At 49.7% G+C, this 21,612-nt stretch overlaps 10 protein-coding genes across 10 annotated transcripts, besides 6 other annotated features; 4 read left to right on the top strand and 6 right to left on the bottom strand.

Annotated features, from left to right (window-relative positions):
* Positions 1–644: part of a mobile genetic element that runs on past the window's edge.
* Positions 645–757: a dispersed repeat.
* Positions 741–1,068: a dispersed repeat.
* A 173-nt stretch (positions 1,069–1,241) lies between these two features.
* EKO05_0007436 (uncharacterized protein) lies at positions 1,242–1,723 on the bottom strand (the record flags this gene model as incomplete). Its single annotated transcript, XM_059637040.1, has 2 exons — positions 1,242–1,573; positions 1,648–1,723. 2 exons carry the CDS (start codon positions 1,721–1,723, stop codon positions 1,242–1,244), a joined length of 408 nt encoding a protein of 135 aa, XP_059493023.1.
* Positions 1,724–2,149: 426 nt separating this feature from the next.
* Positions 2,150–3,362, bottom strand: EKO05_0007435 (uncharacterized protein; the record flags this gene model as incomplete). Its single annotated transcript, XM_038943270.1, has 2 exons — positions 2,150–3,130; positions 3,183–3,362. The coding sequence occupies 2 exons, from the start codon at positions 3,360–3,362 to the stop codon at positions 2,150–2,152; spliced, it is 1,161 nt and encodes a 386-aa protein (XP_038793951.1).
* A 348-nt stretch (positions 3,363–3,710) lies between these two features.
* On the bottom strand, positions 3,711–5,049 carry EKO05_0007434 (uncharacterized protein; the record flags this gene model as incomplete). Its single annotated transcript, XM_038943390.1, has 3 exons — positions 3,711–4,291; positions 4,343–4,745; positions 4,795–5,049. The coding sequence occupies 3 exons, from the start codon at positions 5,047–5,049 to the stop codon at positions 3,711–3,713; spliced, it is 1,239 nt and encodes a 412-aa protein (XP_038793952.1).
* Positions 5,050–6,059: 1,010 nt separating this feature from the next.
* EKO05_0007433 (uncharacterized protein) lies at positions 6,060–8,502 on the bottom strand (the record flags this gene model as incomplete). The annotated part of the gene is made up of 6 exons (XM_059637039.1): positions 6,060–6,110; positions 6,169–6,347; positions 6,404–7,685; positions 7,739–7,770; positions 7,828–8,032; positions 8,080–8,502. 6 exons carry the CDS (start codon positions 8,500–8,502, stop codon positions 6,060–6,062), a joined length of 2,172 nt encoding a protein of 723 aa, XP_059493022.1.
* Positions 8,503–9,135: 633 nt separating this feature from the next.
* EKO05_0007432 (uncharacterized protein) lies at positions 9,136–11,383 on the top strand (the record flags this gene model as incomplete). The annotated part of the gene is made up of 6 exons (XM_038943313.2): positions 9,136–9,201; positions 9,255–9,361; positions 9,416–9,581; positions 9,633–9,723; positions 9,778–10,276; positions 10,324–11,383. 6 exons carry the CDS (start codon positions 9,136–9,138, stop codon positions 11,381–11,383), a joined length of 1,989 nt encoding a protein of 662 aa, XP_038793954.2.
* Positions 9,742–9,760: a tandem repeat.
* A 2,452-nt stretch (positions 11,384–13,835) lies between the features above and the next one.
* On the top strand, positions 13,836–15,644 carry EKO05_0007431 (uncharacterized protein; the record flags this gene model as incomplete). The annotated part of the gene is made up of 2 exons (XM_038943241.2): positions 13,836–14,115; positions 14,185–15,644. The coding sequence occupies 2 exons, from the start codon at positions 13,836–13,838 to the stop codon at positions 15,642–15,644; spliced, it is 1,740 nt and encodes a 579-aa protein (XP_038793955.2).
* A 259-nt stretch (positions 15,645–15,903) lies between these two features.
* Positions 15,904–15,948: a tandem repeat.
* Positions 15,949–16,354: 406 nt separating this feature from the next.
* On the bottom strand, positions 16,355–16,803 carry EKO05_0007430 (uncharacterized protein; the record flags this gene model as incomplete). Its single annotated transcript, XM_038943311.1, has 2 exons — positions 16,355–16,414; positions 16,465–16,803. The coding sequence occupies 2 exons, from the start codon at positions 16,801–16,803 to the stop codon at positions 16,355–16,357; spliced, it is 399 nt and encodes a 132-aa protein (XP_038793956.1).
* Positions 16,604–16,644: a tandem repeat.
* Positions 16,804–17,905: 1,102 nt separating the features above from the next.
* Positions 17,906–18,853, top strand: EKO05_0007429 (uncharacterized protein; the record flags this gene model as incomplete). The annotated part of the gene is made up of 2 exons (XM_038943362.1): positions 17,906–17,936; positions 17,985–18,853. 2 exons carry the CDS (start codon positions 17,906–17,908, stop codon positions 18,851–18,853), a joined length of 900 nt encoding a protein of 299 aa, XP_038793957.1.
* A 283-nt stretch (positions 18,854–19,136) lies between these two features.
* On the top strand, positions 19,137–19,861 carry EKO05_0007428 (cytochrome oxidase assembly protein 1; the record flags this gene model as incomplete). Its single annotated transcript, XM_038943302.1, has 2 exons — positions 19,137–19,378; positions 19,432–19,861. The coding sequence occupies 2 exons, from the start codon at positions 19,137–19,139 to the stop codon at positions 19,859–19,861; spliced, it is 672 nt and encodes a 223-aa protein (XP_038793958.1).
* Positions 19,862–20,723: 862 nt separating this feature from the next.
* On the bottom strand, positions 20,724–21,203 carry EKO05_0007427 (uncharacterized protein; the record flags this gene model as incomplete). Its single annotated transcript, XM_038947191.1, has 1 exon — positions 20,724–21,203. One exon carries the CDS (start codon positions 21,201–21,203, stop codon positions 20,724–20,726), a length of 480 nt encoding a protein of 159 aa, XP_038793959.1.
* Positions 21,204–21,612: the final 409 nt, after the last annotated feature.

Raw genomic sequence — 21,612 nt, 5'->3', positions numbered from 1 at the left:
CTGAAGCTGTAACAACTGCTCCTAGGAAGATCTAGCCTATTATAAAGCCTGTCTTGTTAAAGTTATATATGTCTTTATCCTAGATACTATACTTAGCTTTAATATTAGCTACTAGGCCAAACTAGCCCTATAGAACCTTAGAATCCTTATAGAGAGCTCTCTTGTAGTTGTACTTGCAATTAAACTTAACTTTAAGCTCTAGGTGTTGCTTAACAAACATACTAGGCCAGTTTACGCTAATAGGGCCTAGATTGTGCTTAGCGCGCAAAGAATTGGCTATAGTAGCTATATCTAAGAGCTAAGAGAAAAATTCTTACGCATCTAGCTTAAGAACATGCTTAATAATTACCTTCTTCTTATTATTGTCTAGCTTCTATAAGTTAGCTATAGAATCTGCGCATAAAGGTTGTTCTGTGTGTTAGTTGCTTAGTGTCTTTTAAGGGACCCTGTAGATAGCTGCAGCGCGTTACTAAGAGAGATTTGCGTCTTGTTTAAGAGCCTGGAGCGCAAGCTGTATCTAAGCTTCCTTTAACGCGTCTAAATAGTGTTGTTAAGAAGACATTGGTGTAGGAGGAGAAGTTTGGTGGGGGCTTGGCAAAAGTGAGCGGCTCGCCTGTTAAGCGGCTCGCCTGTAGGGTACGTTATAACCTTATAGATATAGCCTGCTAGAGATAAATTATACACATCTAGATATCTAAATTATTTAATTTATAGTTATACTAACTATTAAGTTATACTAATAATTATATTATATATACTAACTGTTAAGTAGGGTTATTAATATAAAGTACTTGTGTAGAATAACCTAAATAACTGTTATTATAACAATCTAGGTATTAAAGTTATAAGATTTTCTCTTAGTACATGTGCTTATCTTAAACTTCCTAGTTATTATCCTTATAATATAGTTAGTAATAGTATGTAATAAACTGCTATAATAACATTACCTTATACACAGTAAGTTTCTAGCTTAGATCTAAGATTATTGCACAGTTAAACAAGAAATCGCAACTATCCTCTGTTTTTAAAGAGTACTTAAATAGCTTAACATAACCGTTTTACGCAACTATGTACTGTCGCCTGGGCCTGGTTAGCACGTAACTATCCATCATCCATTTACGCAAAATATCATCACTTTGACGTTCCAGCATTGCCCTGAGGACACTGGTGCATTTGAATCAGAAACGGTACAGCAACGTTATCCAATTATCTGGCTATTGTACAATTCAATCCGTTCAAGTCTATTTGTTTGCAGCATCCAATGGCTGGTTTTGCCCAAACTTCAACGTCTTCTCCTTCTTACTCGCATCACCCTCCTTGGGATCATGGCTCATCTTGTCCTGGCTGATGGTCTTCTCCTCGGTCGCGCCCATGCCTCCATCCTCGGGGTGGCTCACAGGGTTTGCGAGGCTGCTAGTGTCCTGGTCGTAGGTACCGCGTGTTGCCGCCCTAGCGTTGATATCTTGGGCTTCCGCAGATGAAGCTTGCGGGTTGGTTGTGTTGGAGTTGTTCTGGCTGGCGGACGAGGAGCTGGGTTTGACGGCGTAGGTGCGGAACAGGGCTGGGGCGAGGACTACAGGATCATTCTCAGTGTGAGTATCTATTGGGCGACATGTCACAGCAAGATTGTAGTGATTGAGAGCTTACCTGTTGTGCGCTGCTGGACGCTGCGGGTTGCTGTGGGCGCAGAGCGCGTGATCGACTGGAGGATTCTTGATACCATGGTGATGTTTTGCGTATTTCCGTCCGACCACTAAGTACGTACCGATTGATTTGTAGTTTAACTGAATCTCACGAGAAGATTGCAGGTCGATCGAGTACTTATTGATTGATGCTGTTGCAGACCGATGCTCGATCGATGGTTGACGTATCTGTGATGGCTGTAAACGTCATTGTGAGCATAGTACATAGTTCCTCAGCCGTAATGAACCCTGCAGAAATGGCAGGCAGGAGCTCACAGAACATCGAGATTTGGATCAGTGCCTCTTCTCCTTTGCTTGCGCCCGAACTAGGCTATCGAACGCAAGGGGAAATATATTCACATGATGTATCAGCGTTGGCGGGAATCAAGTTCTTGTCGATTGCTGATGCCGTGAATCAATATATGCCGCTAAAACGCCGTCCATGCAAATCGTCTCCTCTCCAATCATCAAAAGACTCCAGGAATACGACCCTTCTTCTCGTTGTTACCTAGTTCTTCCTCGCTCCAGCCATTGCCAGCACCGACCTTGCGTCCACCCTCCTCACGCTTCACTCTGCACCACAGACTGATGTCCTTGTCCATGACGAATTGCCACATAACATAAACCCAGCTCTTGTGCACTGGCAGCTCATCGTAGAATTCATGCGCAATACGGTTCAGCGTGGGAAGCCTTGTCCAGGGGATTGCTGGGAAATCGTGGTGCTCGTTGTGAAGGCCGACGTTGTACGTGAAGAAGTTGAGGATGCCATAGTACGAATACGTCTCTGGGATAGGAATCTTGTTTGCAGGATTCGAGGCGTCTTTCTCAGGCTTCTCAAAAACGTAGTGTTCAGCGATAAAGTGACCAGCACACGGGTGCAGTGAGCCGGCAAGGAAGCTGCTCATAATCAAATAAGCCAGTGCCTTTCCTCCTGCGAGTTGTACGAGTGCGTAGTCGAAGGCCAGCTGGACGACGATGTTGAACAGGTGGATCTTGGTAAGCGGCAGGTTGTAGATGAACATGGGCCGCAGGGCGTAGAACAGAATCTGACATGTGCAGAAGAAGGCCTTGCCAGCGACCGAGTCGAGGAACCATGCCTCAAATGTGGTAGGCAGATCGGTGTCGAGGCCGTTCACACCAAGCGACTTGTGGTGAGTAAGATGGTAGGGGCGGAAGGAAGCGCTGTAAGGGATGCCTATGGGCAAGTTGGCGAAGACGGCAATGACGCGGTTGGCCAACGGTGAGCGAAAAGCGAGGTTGTGGGAGATCTCATGGATGGCTAGGAAGAGGTTCTGGTTTGCGGTAGCGCCAACAACGTAGGCCGTCAGGAAGAAGGGCCACGACAGAACAGGTGTGTTGCGGAGGAGATAGGCGCAAAGGACTTGTATCGACACGACAAGGAGTACGACGTATTTGGTGAGGGGCTCAGGGCCGCAGAGCTTGGTGACCTGGCGTTGTGTAAGCAGTTGCAGTAGCCGTGCATTGGGTGGGCTGCAATACCTCTGGGTGCGCCTTGATGATGGCCATGCGACGCGTGCGGTGCGGTTCTTCTGTATAGGTCCAGAAGAAGTCCTCGTGGTCGTGGGCAGCTTGTGCCTGCTGCTGCTCCGCCGTGACCGTGAAGCTGCGCGTGACAGGCTCGCGGGGCGGCACCGTGGCCGTAGTGGTTGAGGCTCGCATCGTGAAAGGAAAGCTGCAATGATAGCGATTCGAGCGAATGTGTAAGTTGGCGTCAATGGACGAGCGACGGCATGTCGAGAAGTTGAAGTGTCGAAATGATTGTAATTGTGCACGCTGGGACACAAGATAGCGCCAAAGCTTGGCAGGACCCTGTGGAGAAAGTGCCGTGTGGGCTCAGCATCGCCCCATGGTTGGTTGGCCAGACTTCACGCCACTTGCCACCGCAGATCAGGGGCATGCGCAAGGGAGGGGCGAGATCGTTTCTATCATCGTTTCTATCTTATCGTAGATTGCACGTGTTTATTTCTTTCATTTCATCAGCCGTTGCATGAATTGCATGGAGGGTGTTCAAATGTCTCCTCGCATGCTGGGCTTCCTCCGTCTGCCTCGCACATCTCGCCACAACTCTCTGCCAATGCCGCTCCATTGCCCTATCTCGTCCTCATCTCTCCGTCGCTTAACAAAACTCGACTTTCTAGTCTCCACAAACCATACGCTGGCCCAGTAGAGCTTCACTAAGCCCACAAATACAAAGCCCAGCCACACAAACAGCAGCATTACGCCTCCTTGCTTGATTTGCACTCCCACTGTACCGGTGAGGCCGTTCACGAAGCCGCCCACTACAACAATCGCCGAGAGCAACAGTGCTGCAGCGAACGCAAATATCGTTGCTAGTGCAGGCCAGAATATGTTGAAGTAGATGAGGAGTCGTGATTGTGGAAAGTACATTGCCGGAAGAGTCGAAATTACCGACAGACCAGAGCCAATCAGGGTGATTATGAGGAACGCGAAGACGGATCTCCGAAGTGCACCGAGAGCGTTCAGCGCACTCTGGAGGGAAGAGGCGGTTTTGGCGAGCAGGGGAATCGAAATTCGAGTCTGGCCGACAACGACGGAGGAGGGGATGCTGTTGCTTAGTACTTCAATACCTAAAAGTAGTTAGTTTGCAGTAGGTCGATCTATGCAGGAAAAAAGCTTACTTTCTGTGATGTTATCCCAACTCCGGCAATCATCGACTCTGACAGCGTCTGCATTGCTACCATCTGCACTGCTGAACGATCCAGAGCAGATCTTCTGCAGGTACACATAGTAGAAGTCTCTGACCCCGGTTTGTTTGATAATGCCTCCGACCACACCATTGATCACGTCTCCAAGGCCGTCATTGATTATGTCTGTCAAACTGCCAGATAGGTTGCCCAGAATATCGCCAATCCCTTCCAGAGAATTATCTGAATTTGTCGGGATGCTTGGCGGGCTTGTCAAGACGGACTTCGTGGGATTTGGTAAGCGGGACGATGTCGAAGAGGTACCTGACAGTGGTGTCGAGGTTGCGCTTGCTCTCTCAAAAGTGACAACATCCTGTCCAACTCGGGAGGTATTTAACTAACAATCGTTATTTCAACTTGCATTTGTATGGTGATCTTGTACCTACTGCAATTATGTACTGACCCTCAAACGTGCCCACGTTCCGCCCAGCCAACACTACAACTAAAGTAAGGACAAAAGTCGTCAGCGACAGAATGAGAGAGAACACACCAGAGAATCTGTACTTCATCAGAACTCTCTTGGGTGTCTTCGGTGGCGAAGGCAGCGCCTTGTAGGTCGACTGCCGCTGGTCGCCAAGGTCAGGTTCGATGGAAAAATTCTTTTCCTGGAAGCCATGTGAATTTTGAGATTCGGTCGCCATATTCAATCTTCTTGTGTAAAAACACCATGTACTTGGTTTGATGAGCGTTCATTGAAGATTCTCCTGATCGTGGGTTGGCATTAATGCACCAGCTCAGAACAACTCGCCGGTTGACTGCGGGTGCACGCAGCTGTGACGTACTGTTTCAAAATACCAAGTCCGAGCGACCGTCCGTTATGAACTTTAAAATCCATGGATCTTCGTGGATGGCAATGTGGGGTAGGCGCACTGTCGTCGCATGAAATAAGTTGATTAACCCTCAAAGGCGGCAGTACTCGCAGACAACAAACGACCTTATTAGACTGCATCGTCTATCACATTTTTGCATGAACGTCATAATACACGTTGAAAATCTGATATTCTGTGTAAATGCTGCTATCGGGGTGTGATAAGTCATATTCAAAACTGGCAACCCCTTCGTAGTACTCGTACACGAGCGACATACGTCAGTCCAAGGACCACTGGTAAGTGTTTCCCATCAGTGACTCTGCTAGACGATGAAACGTGCGAGAACCCAATGACTGTTTTCGAGGTTAAACCTGACCTACGTGGATGCAAGCTCGGACCTGAAGGTTTGGTCGTGGTGAGACACGGACAGCGTCAGTCCTGGTACCAAAGCACAGAATCTTAAAACAGGCCTGAGCGGCGGACGATACACCGCAAAGAGAATCCGGTCGCAATGTTCACCTAATTGGGCATATTGACCGACCAGATTCTGCTATATATCGAGTTCTTGGGCCATCGGAAGAGTCGACGATCCAGTCTTTGGAGACACCCACACTTTTGATATGTGGAACCACAACGCATCACTCGATATGTGCACAGACAGGGTGGTGGTAGTTTGGCATCAAAGAAGTTACTTAATCACCACACACGAGTTATGCAAAGAGCAATTTACACGGCGTTGCAAGATCTAGAGGGACACCTCATGACCAATGAGAAGATGGCCTCTGAGCAGTCCGTCTCTGTGAGACAGACATGTGGAAGAGCTCATGTGCATTTTTCGACTCTCAGTACGGCGGTCGTTGTAGATTTGGTTGAATATCTGTTGGAAACCCGCCCTAGCAAATGATCGTCAGTGGAGTTAAATTGATGTTTGAGTGATGTATGATGGCCTACCCAGCCGAAGGTATGCGTAACCGCGTCCAAATCCAGGGGTACATCAGGCATGAGGAATGGATTCGCATAGCCGCCATTGCTCATAAACTGATAATCTGGAGATTTCTCGGTTGCAAAGTCGTTGAAGTTAAATGACGATGCTGGTGACGCTGTGCCTACATGATCCTGAGCTACGTTTCCTGAAAAGGCTTGTCAATCTCTCGAATCTCTGAAGGTTGGTGAAGCTTCCACTTACTCCAGGCGACAGGCGCGCTTGAGTTTGCTCTATTGAGCACCAGTTTTACTGCTGCAGCAACCTTCCTCGCCTCGTGCGACCTTTTGCTTGCCTTTGACCATATCGTATAGGCATTTTGTAGCGCTTCTATGATCTCCGATCTTGTCGGTGGTCCGTGATCGAGCTTAAGTCCACTTGTTGGAGTCGCAGACAATGGTTGCATTGGCGATGTCAGGTCTTTGTCCAAGTCAAGAACCAAGACAGTTGTGGCGAGAAGGAAATCGTGTGCAACGATAGAGGACATGTACCAGCTCACGGTAAAGCTCTGCATTCCCGGAGACCATAGTTTTCCGCCAGGCCGTATCTCACCATCAACTTTTCTTTGGAACCCCAACATCTCGGTTGCTGCATTCAAACAGACTCTTCGGGAGTATTCGTAATTCGAATCAGTACGTCCGAGTAAAAGGTATGGTCTGTGTAGCATCATCTCGGCCTTGAGGAACGACAAACCAAGGTAAAAACGTCGCATCGAAGCTGGCGAGAGCGTGCTGTCGAAGTCTTCGCCCGGTATCGGTTTGGCGCACTCTGGTAGCTTAGTGTATACTTCTCGAAACATCGAGTCCAGCTCCATGACTTCTCGATATGGAGGTTGAGACGTAGCGTTCATCAGATCCATTACCTTTGCATGTGCAAGCCGTACGCGCGTCAGAACCACGGTGTACAAAGAAGGCGTCAGTTCAACCTCCGGTCGTGATGGAGGTAGCTCAGTAATGTTTTCATGGATGTCTTCTTCCAACAAATTTCGGGGCTCTTGGGTATCGCACATGAACGGCTGTATAAGCCGAGGCAAGCCAATCTGGGACGACTGGGCGAGATCGAGTGAGATGACCATAAGCCAAGTCCTGCGACGCATCTCTGCTCTAAATGGCGAGATATCTGAAAACCTGGACGGTTCTCTGTGATAGCCCATTCGAAAGGCGATTCTTACGATGATTCCAACAAGAATCGACATGCTAAACCGTGAGTCTGCCGAGCGTAGATACTCGGTGCCAAAGTACATGATGAGGACCTCGACCGTGTATGGTGGGCATTTTGCGTAGTTCGCTAGGACAAGACACTGTACGAGCTTTTCACGGTAAAAGTCTATGCGAGCAGTGAACAGCGAAGGCGTAGCAGCACCCTGAAGAGCCGCTTCATGGCTTCCAAGGCCGGCCTGAAACTGTGCACCCAGGGCGAGGATAGCGAACAGAAACCCCAGCCACATAGCAGGTGTCTCGAATGGTTGATTCCAAAAATTGGCATACTAAAGCTTGTGTTAGCATATGCCCACGTGAAGCAAGGGTGGGTATGGCTGACTTCTCGCAAAAAAGAGGTTTTGTGTACCAAGTCTACGTAGGTCAGTCAGTTAGCTAGACTGGACATGATCAAGGGCTCTTGGAACGTACTTGACGATGTGTCCATTGACGCGAAATAAGTGGAAATCAGCTGATCTGCCTCACTGCGTGGAGGAAGAGCAGCGAGCAACTCCTGCTTGGATGCATGTCTTTGGCGACCGAACAGAAGATCAGGCCCTGGTATATCAGCAGAGGTGTCGACTCGTGAATGTGCCGTCGTGGGAATATCGTCTAGATGTTCTCGAAGCTCCGAGATCTGCAGGTGTGTCAACGCAGTTGTACTGTGGACGAGAAGCAACTCACCCCGTCCAGAATGCTGGTCCAATGTGCGCTGTTTGTATAGCTTGTTGTATCGCCATTGAAACGTACGCGGTCTGGTGTAGTTGGTATCTCTGCACTGTTCTCCTCGCTCAGGTGCTGTAGGTGTGGTATTACTGGCGTAGCGTAACTGCCGTGGTCGACTACTTTGCCGCTCATGAGTGTGGTCACTAGCTTTTCTAGTTGGTCGATGCGATCGTGCACACTGTGAGGAGCCTTCGGCTCTTGGGCAGCTGAAGTGTTGCGAACATAAGTGCATGACAACGTTAGACCTCTGTCAACGCATGTTTTACAGGGCTGCTGCCTATCGCACTTCAACTTTCGACGTCGACAGAGCGTACAGGAAACGATGGCCTTGTCTCTCCGTCTGCTTGATGGCACAACGCGCGTTTGTGACTCTGAGCTCATTGCAAGTTATGTGATATTCATGCGCGATAATGTTGAATGATCGGGGTTCGGGCGCGAAAACCAGCCGAGGTTGGCATCGCTCGTTCCTTTCATTTCTTGTTCGGGGCTCCTCCCGGTTCATCCGCACTTGACCGGATGCACGCATGAGCATGCGTCTTCGCTGTTCTGCGAGACGAACGCGGACGAACTCTTGCAGTGTAGATAACGCCAGATGTAGCAGTCCCAGTCTCCACGGTGCTACCTGGGCTGTGTGAAAGCTTTGGCCGACGTTGTGCGCAGGATCGGAATCACCTGTAGATCGCCGATGCACCTGGACTTTGCTATTGCAATCATGCAGTCTTGTTTTACGAATCGAACCTTGTCCTTGACGACCAGCCATCCATCGAGCAAGATTCATTCAGTAGCACATAACCGCTGCACTGCAGATGATTGTACAATTTGCCACGTCACGTGAAATATCGGGGTTACGCGGGGCAGGTCTCCGATCGTGTGGAGAGAATTTCAGCCTCCCATGGAAGTAGATCCACCAAATCGTAAGCTAGAACGCCTGGAGGGTATATTGCACGCCTCTAGAAATAGTTGTTCCCCAATCCTCACATCGCCTACAAAGCCACTTTCCTTCATCTACCTGCTATGCAGACTCAGAAGGACAATAGAGTGACCACTTCATGCACAGAGTGCCAGCGGCGGAAGCAAAAGGCGAGCACCGCCATTGCGCCCTGCGTGTGAAGCCTGACTGACGACACGCACAGTGCTCTCGAGAATGGCCGTGTAACCATTGTCAGGCGAGAAAAGTAGCTCATATGTGCCAATTCACCGTAAAGAAGTTGCAGCAAGAACCCCCGATAGTCTCTGCACAGTAAGTAGGTGGTCCAGTACTCACTTGAACTTGTTGATAACGGTCCATGCACAGTGAGAGTTCCAGTGAGAGTAGGGGTCTTAAAAGAAGCTATCCAAGTCTATCCGAAGGAGTGGCTTCCATAGCAGAGAACGGCGAGGCAGGACAGGTTGAAGATGGCCTCAAAGTCTGGGGTTACATGCCAGGACATGTACACTGGAAAATTGGTGCCGTTGACGATGTGAGCGTTCTTCTGGCCTAAGAAACTCTCCAAGCACTGAATCAAGACCAGGTTACTCAGCGAAAGCAAACGGCACTAGATTCTAAAAGAGTAGATGTTGTCGAGCACGTGCTGCACGCTATTCCGCCAAGATCGATTACTGGTGCGGAGCTTTTCAACCCAACAACAAAAACAACAACTTGCTGATCTTATGCAGACGCTTTTGTGAATCATTTTCTAGGTGTAGTCAACTATCGATACAGCACGATATACGCCCCTACTTTTACTGATCAATACGTACAATGGTGGGCTGATCGGGGCGCCGGTAAGCGCCTGTCTCCAGAGTTTACTTGTCTGCTGCTGAGAGTATGCGCGTACTCTGTCCAGTACCTCACTCCCTCGTTGCGGAAAATGATTGAGTTCGAGCTGGCTTGCAATCTGCAGCAGCTCACTGACCGTTTTTCGAATGCGGCAGAACATTTGAGCCGAAGTTTCGAAGCGTCGAACACATGCATCGAACGCGTCCAAGAGCAGTTCCTAAAAGGCGCCTGGCTCAAATCAGAGTCCAAAATTGTTGAATCATGGCATGCGCTGGGCTGTACGATTCGTGAAGCGCAAGAGCTCGGTATTGACAGAGACGCCAATATCGAGGGTTTGAGCGAATTCGACATCGAGATCAGAAGAAGGATCTGGGCGTTGCTGTATATCTGGGATTGGTAAGCTTGCAAAAGATGAGATGACCTGGAACTAACTCTCATCGCAGGCAAATGGGTGCTTGGCTGGGGAGGCCTAACCTGATTGACCAGAAGAACCTCAACTTCAAACTCCCTAACCTACGACTAGATCAGTCTAGCTCGGAGCCAAACCTGCTGTCGCCATTCGCGCACATGGCTCTTCAAGCCAGCCTTGGCCGGCGACTGAACACTATCATGGGCGATGCACAGTCCGTAGACGCCTTGTCTGCTAATGAGATACTCACCATAGAAGCGGAGCTCGACAAGTTCATTGACGAGCTACCACCAATATTCCGACTCACAGATCCAGACACTTCCCTTGATGCCGAATATCCGTACTTCGTGTTCCAGCGTCACCAACTGCACACTGTGGTGTACATGACCAAGCTCGACTTTCTGAAGCCGTTCCTTACACGGGCTCGAGATGACAAGAAGACTGACCGAGACGATGAGTTCAGGCGAATGGGAATTGATCTGGCTCTTGATCTTCTCAAGGTCGCTCGACGTATGTTTGACCATGAGTTTCCTATCAACGCCAAATTTCATGTGGTCGTGTTTTCGATCTTCGACACCTCAACTATCTTGTGTTCCGCTATCATTCACGATTACGAACACTGCCTACCTCGACGAGACGAAGTAACCAATGCCATCGACGGCTCGCTCGACATGCTTCAGCAGCTTAGCCTAACAACAAAGATTGGCGCAACATCTTACGCTTTCCTCTACAAACTGGTGCAGTCTCACCTCGAGCTTTCACGGGGCGCCGGCAACAGCAAGCGTGCGCGAAAGCAGTCCTCGGCTTCAATCCACACATTCGAGCCTCCACCTCTTGTGCACAATACCTCTTCAAGAGAGTCTATTGCCACAGTTGATTACCCACCCCAGCAATCGACATTGTTACCAGCCCTCTCAACAACGTCCATTGCTATGGAGCCGGCCCATGAGATTCCACTCACGAGCGATCCATCTTTTGACCTGGATCAGTTTCTGGCGCAGAACTCGTTCGGAAGTGCGGCGGCCGTGGATATGGGTGGCATGGAGCAGATATGGGATTGGCAGGATCTAAACCTAGATCAGTTTCCCTACTGAGTCTTAGCCATACTACAACTCAGTCCATTATTTCCTCAAATGTAAAGATGTTTGTTACGGTTGCAACATGCATCTCAACCCATGAATACCTTTGAGCCTCGCGCTACGATGACTAGCATTTCGGTATCCAGTCGACACGAAGTACCCTGAGAGCCCTCGAACCAAGCGCATACTGTATACAGCTGTAATAATTCGTTTCGGAGTTTGCAGTTTGAAGGCAGTCAGGTTTCGATGAGTTTCAGGGTGCAGGGTGCGATGACGACTAAAGTAGGGACACAAGTCCGAAATGCATCGGCTGTGGCTGAGATCCCGACTACGTTCGAAGTTTCCATCACAATTTAAAAAATCCAAACACAAGCGTGCGTCCTCTGTAAATCCTTTGAAGTGCAGCTATCATGTACTGAAGTACTATGAGCTTATCGGTTCTTGAAGACTGCAAATCTTCTTGAGCGTCTAAGGTTTTTACCTAAGTTCTGCTGAAGACCTCAATGTATTGTAATCGAAATCCACTGCGTAGTGTAAGCTGATACATCTCAGCTTTACTGTAGATTGGAGGTCATCACATGGTCGCACATAAGTATCGCTGTCGAACTGTGCGGTGAGGGCAAAAGACTTGTACAATGATATCAGTACGCCTGTTGCGCTTAACATGTTCCGAGATAAATGGAAAGATTGAGCCTCACGCTGATGGATTAATTGAAAAGGAAACTGACCTGCAGACGGTATTTTGTAGTATGTGATGTCTAAGCAAGACATAGTACTTTCGCTGTTGGAAGTACAGCAAGATTGTTGGATACTTCTCACTATACTGCTTGAATTTGATGCAGGTTTGAAGCTCATGATACACCTTTGTATGTTGATTTATGGTTTCATCATCTATAAAAGACTCCAGAGAAAAACATCTTTTGGTCAGTGCGAGATGTCCGCTATGACGCGCTCAAGATGAGAAGCAGATCGAACCTTTGAAAATACGATGCCCATAACGAAAATTACTCGTCCCAGGACCTACGCAAGTTTTCAACGTCATATTGCCCTTTAGGAACCAGCTGTGTTCCGCGTCCGGGATTGAACAATTACACCAATTACACCACATGCTAGCTGTAAAAAGCTTCATAGCTGGCTATAATCCCTGAGTTGTGGGTACCACAATCCAGCTCTTCAAGGCTTACTGATGGGAGCTAAACCCTGCTGAGTTTCCGTCGTTACTGGGCGCATATTCTTCAGTCTTAGACACGGAGTAGGATTGTCGTACCAAAGTCATACGATCGGTCGCGAAGATTTGAGAGACAAGGGGAGCAGATAGATTGTACTATTTTGAGTGGAGGAAGGGTCCACAATCCTCGCAGTCTGCAGTATAACTCTTGCCTTCCGCTATTGTTAGAGTCTAGATTCGCAAGGGTCTATCTCAGGGCTTGCCTCTAGGAACCGATTAGATGGAGTGCATTTAGATATGGTGTGCTTCTTCACCAGCAGGAGCCTTTATCAAAGATCTCGGACTCCCGCCTTCGGAATAGCACGACATAAAAACAGGATGAACACAAATTGCAGGTGATCAATGTCCTCCGCTAAGATTTGGCGGGACGACAGAGCGCGATATCACAGTTCCATTGGAGCGTGGCGGTGGGTATTAGAACAGCCTTGAGGACCTTGCATCGTGAAAAGCAAACTATAACGTAAGCTTTCCGACGTGACGTTAGCATCGTTTCGATGTGAGCAATCAGCGAACGCGACAGACGCGGCAGTCCTGCCACATGCTCGCAGCACGCGGTTTCCGACGGCAAATGGATCCATTCTCACGAAGGGAAGGGTTTTGTGGGTGCGAAAAGTCTGAGACCCTTGCGCCATCAACCGGTGCACCTTAGCGTTGAGGGGTAAGCGAACAACGAGCCTCCAATTCGATGGTTCTGACGGTGAAGAGCATTGGTACCTCACCAGCTCGGCAGTGGTTTGCCGACCAAGCAATGACTATGGCTACGTCATTCGCCTTACCAGTCGTCCTCAAATGCTTGGTATGGCCGTACGATGGTTTTGATAGACTGGATCGACTCCACTCTCACCCATGTGTTCAACGGTTCGCGTCGTGGGGCCCGAGTCTCTCCAGTATATGAACGCTACCATGGACGCGCTCGTAAGAGTTGCGTTACGATAATTCTTCCGCAACTTTTGCTGTGTATACAGTTCCCAATACAAGCTTCTCCAAGCTCGACAAGCCTCCTAGCACTCTTTTGCTTTGGGTGACAGCGAAGTGAAGATTCGAACGCCCCCCAGGAACCTCGCAACAATCTCCACGCGACTTTTACACACTCAAACGCAAGCGACAACCCGATTCTGCGATAAGCCTTTGCAAAAAAACCCTAGAGCAACTCCATTCCTTCCTGGCCACCGCGCCAAGTGACCTCCCCTTGCACCCAAATCGACAACACCTCACCCCAGCGACAACATGCCACGAACTATGTTTATCAACCCCTTCAAGAGGCACGACGTCTCAGAGTTTCCAAATGTCTTGGTCCCTCTGGACGAAAACACCCATCGCGCGTCCATCTCTTCGGCAGTTCCCAATGAAAGTGAGAAGGCCAACAAGGATGACAAGGACGCAGCGCCCACCGAGCAACCCACGCGACCTCCGAGTGATGTAGGCAGTGGTATTGTTAACCATGGAATGACTGTGCAATCGCTAAAGGCAGAGATCCTTGCAGACGTCGCGGCGGCTGACCAGGATACGCCATATGACCGTACGTGGACTACTTCCAGCAGGCCTCGGTCGACGATCGGTTGTGGAGTTGAATACTGACCATCTACAGGCAAGTCAAAGGTTATCAACAAAGCTCTCCAAGACATGGGTATGGGCAAGTACCAGTGGGAGCTTTTCGCCTTATGTGGAGGTGGCTGGATGGCCGACAACTTGTGGCTCCAGGGTGTCGCTCTTACCCTTCCTCAGCTGTCTGCTGAGTTTGGCGTAAGCGAAACAGAAGTTCGTTACACCACGCTCGCTCTCTTCCTTGGACTCTGCATCGGGGCTTCATTCTGGGGAACTGCCTCAGACATTATCGGTCGTCGTCTGGCTTTCAACTTCACACTTCTCCTCGCTGGTGTTTTCGGTCTCGCCTCCGGTGGCGGTCCCAACTGGATCGGTACTTGCGCTCTGTACGCCTGCATTGGCCTGGGCGTAGGTGGCAATCTGCCTGTTGATGGTGCCCTGTTCTTGGAGTTTTTACCGCAGACCTCTGGCAGCCTTCTGACCCTTCTTTCAGTCTTCTGGCCTGTTGGCAACCTAATTGCTTCACTTCTAGCTTGGGCTTACATCCCCAACTTCAGCTGCTCATCCGACACACCGCTCGGTCAGTGCGCGAAGGAGGACAACATGGGCTGGAGGTACCTTATTCTCACTCTTGGTGCCATCACTGCCCTCATGTTCGTCTGTCGTTTCTTCCTTTTCCATCTTTACGAATCACCCAAGTTCCTGCTTTCTCGTGGTCGCCAGGCCGAGGCTGTCGCCACCGTCTATGGAATTGCACACTACAACAAGACCACCACGTGGCTCACCGAAGACATCCTGAACTACGTCGGCGGAGACCAGGAAGTCACACAAGAAGATGTCGGCCTCAGCGTCTTTCAAATCGTTAAGCGTTCCTTGAGCAAGTTTTCACTCAAGCGCTTCAGCGCCCTCTTCGAAAACCGCCAGTTGGCCATCTCGACTTGTCTGCTTTGGTTCCAGTGGACAACTGTTGGAATGGGATATCCTCTCTTCAATGCCTTCCTCCCTCAGTACCTTGCCAACTCCGGCGGCGAAGTCACCAACAGCGTCTCCACTGTGTACCGCAACTACGCCATCACCGCTATCGTTGGTGTTCCCGGTTCTTTGTTCGCTTGCTGGACCGTTGACTTGAAATACATTGGCCGCAAGGGAACCATGGCTTTCGGCACTGTTGTTACTGGAGTCTTCGTCTTCCTTTTCACCATCTCATCCGACTCCGACTTCCAGCTAGCGTTCACCTGCCTCGAAGCGTTCTTTCAAAACATCATGTACGGCGTACTGTACGCCTACACTCCAGAGGTTTTCCCCGCGCCGATCCGTGGTACGGGAACTGGAATGTCTAGCTTCCTCAACCGTTTGGCTGGTCTTTGTGCACCGATTGTGGCTATCCAAGCTGGCTCGAGTAACCCTAAAGCCCCTATCTATGCTTCGGGTGGCTTGTTTATTGCTGCCTTCTTTAGTATGCTGCTGTTGCCCATCGAGACCAGGGGCAAGCAAACGTTGTAAGGGTGGATGTGGAGAAAGATTGGTACGCCGGGACGTGCAGCATAGTGTACCAATAAATCACGCGTTTAAATACCCCTCATTCGCATATGACGATATATATACCCATGAGAAACGAACATGACAGAATCTCGATTGTTTAGTGGGCGCCTCCAATGCAAACCTGTTCACACTGTAGGAAAACGCGTGTACAGCAAGCTACAGGAATAAGCAAGCGCCTCAACCTACAGCCGAGTAACACCGGTAGTCAGCACAGTCACACCGACGACGAGACTACCGACGACGAGGATATCGTCGACGAAGAGACTGGTCCTACAACTGCAAGGAAGCTGTCTCCACCATAGCACACGCTTGTTACTATTTCGTTAGTTCATGACACGTTCTAGGCTTACTTAGTATGTTAGCAAATCACATTTGGAAGTCGAAAGTAAAGCCCAATAAGCTGGATGGCAGAAACTAATCTAGTTTCGTTGCATGATCTGAAGGTTGCCATAGATAGAACATGACATGGAATCCTTCTTGTTTAATGGAAGCCTTCAATGTATGCTGTTTCACTTCGCAGAAAAACGCGTGTATTCTTAGTATTTAATGTATGAGTACAAGATTAACTTCGCTTATTGTCGCTGTCGTACAGTCCTCCCTTCAGTCGTGTCATGAATTATAACAAAAGAAACGCTCAATAATGGGTATCATCAACATCGTTCAAAACGGACTTAGTAGACGCGACGAGCATTGCGGCCATCAGTACCGTGCATACGACGAGTGCCAGCAGCCTGAGAACAGTTAGCACATGTATAAACTTGTATTACGATGGTTGACGTACCTTGACACCAGGCCTGCCAGTAAGAGAGCCTTTGAGCTTAGTGAGGGCGCCAGAGACCTTATCGCCCATGGTAGCATGGCGCTTGTGGTGGTGAACCGGAGTAGCGGTAGTGTGGTGGCCAGCAGTGTGAGGACCGCCAGTTGTTCTCGTGGTCTTGGTCGTTGTGGTTGTGGTTGTGGTGGAGCCAGTCACAGGATTGCGCTTGGTGGCAGTGCGTCGGTTGGTGCCGCCGCCTAGGAGCTTGCTCTTGAGGCTTGGATGGGCGGTACTAGAGCGGGTAGTCCGCGTGGTGCGGGGAGTAGCCGTAGTGCGGTGGGCACGGGAAGATGTAAGAGGCATGTTGAGGTTTGGGTGATTGATTTGTGAGGAAAGTTTTGTTGGGTTGCTAAGTTGCTCTTGAGATAGTGTGGAAGATATTGATAGATAACTAGATGAGGGAATGAACGTACGACCACACCTGCCTTTATAATACCATGTCTTTGTCTCGGACCTACAGCTCTCACTATCTTACACAGCGAAAACAAGTTCCTTCTTGCAGGTTCCCAGATACGGTGGGATCATCATCACGCCCAGTACAGGCACGTCATGCAGGGACGTACGCAAAGTCTCACGACTCGTGGTACATGGCGCCTATTGGCGCGTAATTTGCTGATGTGGCTTGTTGTTTTCCAAAAGTGTTCGAGCAGGATTCTAGCTCCGGCCCCGATGAGACCAAGGTCCCAGGTTCTTGTAATCGAGGCGGTGCTGACAGCGGCCATAGCTTGTTGGACCCTGATTCTCGGGCTTCCAAGCTACGTCATACCCTCACAAATAGCTTCGCAAGGCTGAAGACAACGGCTGCCGTGCCGTTCATAGAATTCGGCTCTGAGGCCCGGCGATCCAATCGATCGATGTTGCTTGGCATTTATGACGTAGTCGCGTTGAGATCTCGACAAAGGCGTGTAGAGAGCAACGGCAGGGTGTCTCACCAGCAATTCGTCCTAAGAACGACAGGAAGAGCAAGGAGTCTTGTTTGATGAACCGCCGTGGTAGCTCCAGACGCTCGATTGGGTTCAATTGTTTCTATGCCATGCACTACGAGCTGTCCCCATACTCAGACGCTCGTTTGCTTCTTTCCACAAACACGTTGTCAGATTTCGACTGCGAGCCCAAAGCACTTCGCTTTGTGCTTCTGAGACAAGGCCTAGATTTCTCTGGACAGCGAGTCCTTTGTTAGTTACCACCACATTCTATGAAATGCCATGCAGCGTGCTCCACCTTGTAGTGTAGTGTGCACAAGGTGATTAAGTTATGATGTCAATGAAAATCGCGAACTTCCATAAAACCACAGCTGCTCTCTCAGACAACAGATCATCTAGCACTACACCCAATTCACGACTTTGTCAGAATTTTACATTTACCAAAAGTTTCTTCAAAGGGTCACTAAGAACTCAGCCACACAATGTCTTCCAGCAAGGGCCAGTTTGAGCAGGGTAATTCACTCCACACTCGATAGCATTTGCGGCTCTGACACTTTCCAGGCTATCAGCCCGAGGTTCAGCAGCAGAGCAGCATCCCTGGCAAGGAGTCTGAGATGGACCCTCAGCCCGAGTACGACCACCTTCCCACCGCGGATGGCGGCAAGGAGCTCTACAAGGCTGCCGGCAAGCTGAAGGGAAAGAAGGCCATCATTACCGGCGGTGACTCTGGAATTGGTCGCGCATCTGCTATTCTCTACGCCATGGAGGGCGCAGACAGCTTCATCGCATATCTGCCCGAGGAAGAGGATGATGCACAACAGACCAAGAAGATGGTTGAGGAGAAGGGCGGCAAGTGCTACACATTCGCTACAGACCTGAAGGACCGTGCAAACTGTAAGAAGGTAGTCGATGAGGCCATCAAGCAGATGGGTGGTGTCGACATTCTCTTCAACAATGCTGCATACCAGAACATGGTCGAGGACATCAAGGACCTCGATGAAGACCAGTGGGTGCACACCTTCAACACCAACATCCACCCATACTTCTACCTCTCGAAGTACGTCCTGCCCCACATGAAGCCTGGTTCCGTCATTATCAACAATGCTTCTATCAACGCATACATTGGCCGCCCAGACCTGCTCGACTACACATCGACAAAGGGCGCCATTGTCGCATTCACTCGTGCTTTGCACAACCAGTACGTCTCCAAGGGCATTCGCGTCAATGCCATTGCGCCCGGTCCTGTCTGGACACCCCTCATTCCTGCAACTATGAACAAGGAGGCCATCAAGCAATTCACCGCTCCCATTGGCCGTCCTTCGCAGCCCAGTGAGATTGCCACTGTCGCTGTGTTCCTCGCCGGGCCTGACAGCAGCTCGATCTGTGGTCAAACCATTCACCCCAACGGTGGTACTGTAGTGAGCGGTTAAGTGATGGTGCTCGATGAAATTGTACGACTTCATGAATTTATATCATAGATAAGAAATCTCAATAATAAGCCTAGTGGCAATCTCTAACAATCTTACTAAACACTTCTTGATATCATTGTGTGTTCGCTCTCTGCTCGAAACGTAATACAAGCTGCTTATTAAGCCGTGGTGTGAATTCATCTAACCAGTATGAGCAAACCTCCGGCCGCCGATGCGGGCGGGCATCAACTGATCTCGAGAAACCGTCATTCACACAAATAGCAACCACGAACCCTATCTCACAATGCCGCCACCACGACTCTCCGCTGCATTGTTGCGCACGCGACCACAAGCGCGACTGCAATGCCTCCGTCGCACAGTCCTTACTGCGCGACCTGCCTCGACACAACCTGGACAGTCTGACCAGCCTACCGTTCCATGGAAGACACCGCACAGCATTGAAGCATGGCCGCCAGCATATCTAATTCCTCCTCCAAAAGATGGCGAGGTCTTGCTAGAGCGCAAGCCTAATCGCGCACTGCCACCGTACGTAGCCACGCTGCCATTACCGCTTTACAGCATCGTCTGACAACTTTCAGTATCCCCCCTCTCATCTCCCCGCAAGTCCTGAAAACCTTACCAATCTTCGTCATCGCCATGACAGTCTCCATTCTTGTCTTCTTCAACTATCAAAAGCAAGAGTCTTCTGTCGTGACATCGACGCTATACGCCCTCCGCACGAATCCGCTCGTGCGCGAAGAACTCGGCGACGAGATCTACTTCGCGTCCAAATACCCGTGGATCAGTGGCGAGATCAACCAGGTGCACGGAAGGATTGACATCAGCTTCAATGTCAAGGGAACAAAGAGGCAGGGCAACGTTAGGCTCAGGTGTAAGAGAAGAGGCAGGGGTGGATTGTACAGCACGCAGGAATGGAGTTTGACAATGGAAGATGGCAGGAAGTTTGAGCTGTACGATCCTAAGGGAGATGCCATTGACCCATTCCAAATGCCGGTTGATGAGGATTAAGCGCTGGATGTTCAGATCACGCAGAAGGGGAGGTCAAAGCAGGTCAAGTTAGAGAAGATGGCGGTCCGCCGTGTGGCCGATGTACATATAGCTGTACAGCACTGCACCATGTACAACACAGCATTACTGGATGGAGTTATTGGAAGAATTGGCGATCGAAATATGAATGTCGAGACACGAGTTTCCAGTACGGAATCGTCCTTGAAGGAGCGTATACGAACTGTGAGAGTGGTACAGGTTGAACATGAAGATCGCCCGTGTTGAATATCCTCCTTCGATGTTTGCAAATATGATTGAATCATCCTGAGGACGTCGCGCTTTGTGCTCCACGGCTTATTCATTTTCCGCTGTCCAGGACACAGCCTCGTCCAAGCAGCCACCTGGTTATCATGGCCCAGCCATGTCGCTAGACTTGGGGACAGTAGCAATCAGTCTCCCATTCACTTCGACTGTATTTGCCATATTCGGTCTGATCGCTGTAATTGCTAGTATCAACTGCGAAAGCTCGATGGCAGCTACCGTGTATCAATGGTGGCTCAAGCAATGTAAGCTTCACACTTGCTGGAGCCGCTTTGCGACAATCTGACCGTATCAGCGAACGGTCCTAGAACAGCGCGATGGGGTCCGCGTTACGACTGTGTGAATGTTGAAAGGCTCCCGCCCAGCCCTGAATCACCTTCCAGCGTCCTATATTGCAATTGTTAGCAGTTTTTGATGGCACGATAAGATTACAAATAGGATGTGATGCAATTGATTGTATTTAACGTCGTTGCATGATTCTTTACACATCCTACGGCCCATTATCCACGACGATAGTTGCACGTTTCGGAAATGACTGTACAGTCCCAACTTCTCTCTCGACCTAATCGTTCCTTCCAAACACCTTTCCGCAGCCTTTTCTGACAGCATCCGTGATACTGAAGTCGTTGAACAGCCACTGGTTTGAGTGTCGGCCATACGCGTGTGCCTCGAAGCTATCCTTCTTCTTCCTTCCCTCACTCCTCGAGCTCCTAGCGCTCCCGTTCGTGCCCCTGCGACTCCTCTTAGGAACACGCGGCATACTGAACTCTCCCGGGCTGACCTCAACGTTATTACGGTGGACTGCGGCGCTGGGGTATGAATGCAAGCCAGAGAACCGGGTTGAGGTCGATGAGGTGGTGGACATGGTTGAGGACTTTGTGAAGCGCGGGAGCGAGTCGAAGGAGGTGGCTCGGTTGACTCTTCGGTCTCCAGTGATGGACATGTTATCAGCGGCGCCATAAGTAGATGCGTCGTCTTGTTTGAGCTGTTTGAGTCTTGATATCAAGTCTCGAGCTTCAATGGAACGTTTGGAGTCTGTCATCGGCAATGTGTGTTTGATTCGATTCGATGGCGACCTCAACAATGTGGTCGACGACGTAGGTTTAATGTGGAATTGGATGATGTAGATGGTTTGTTTGATATTTGGCTCAATGATTGATTTGAGTTCGAGCTTGTGGAGTTCTTGAGGCTGCGGTCTGGATCACAAGGGAACCAAGAAGAGTATATATGTTCTTCCAACGACGTAGCCAAGCCGTGTTATCCTCCTCGCACACGCAGTCAAGACTTTATTTCCGTCCCAAGTTTCCAAGGTGGGTCACAGGTATCGAAGTCTAACCCACTTCTTACATTGTCTTGTACCCAACACCAAGCCGGACGCCCTATCAATGCAAGGGCACGCGTACGTGTGACCACTAAACCCTACACGAACAGGTCAGCCTTACGCCTCAAAC

This window comes from Ascochyta rabiei, chromosome 12, assembly GCF_004011695.2.
Source record: "Ascochyta rabiei chromosome 12, complete sequence".
Lineage (NCBI taxonomy): Eukaryota > Fungi > Ascomycota > Dothideomycetes > Pleosporales > Didymellaceae > Ascochyta > Ascochyta rabiei.
This window is presented reverse-complemented; position numbering and strand designations above follow the sequence as displayed.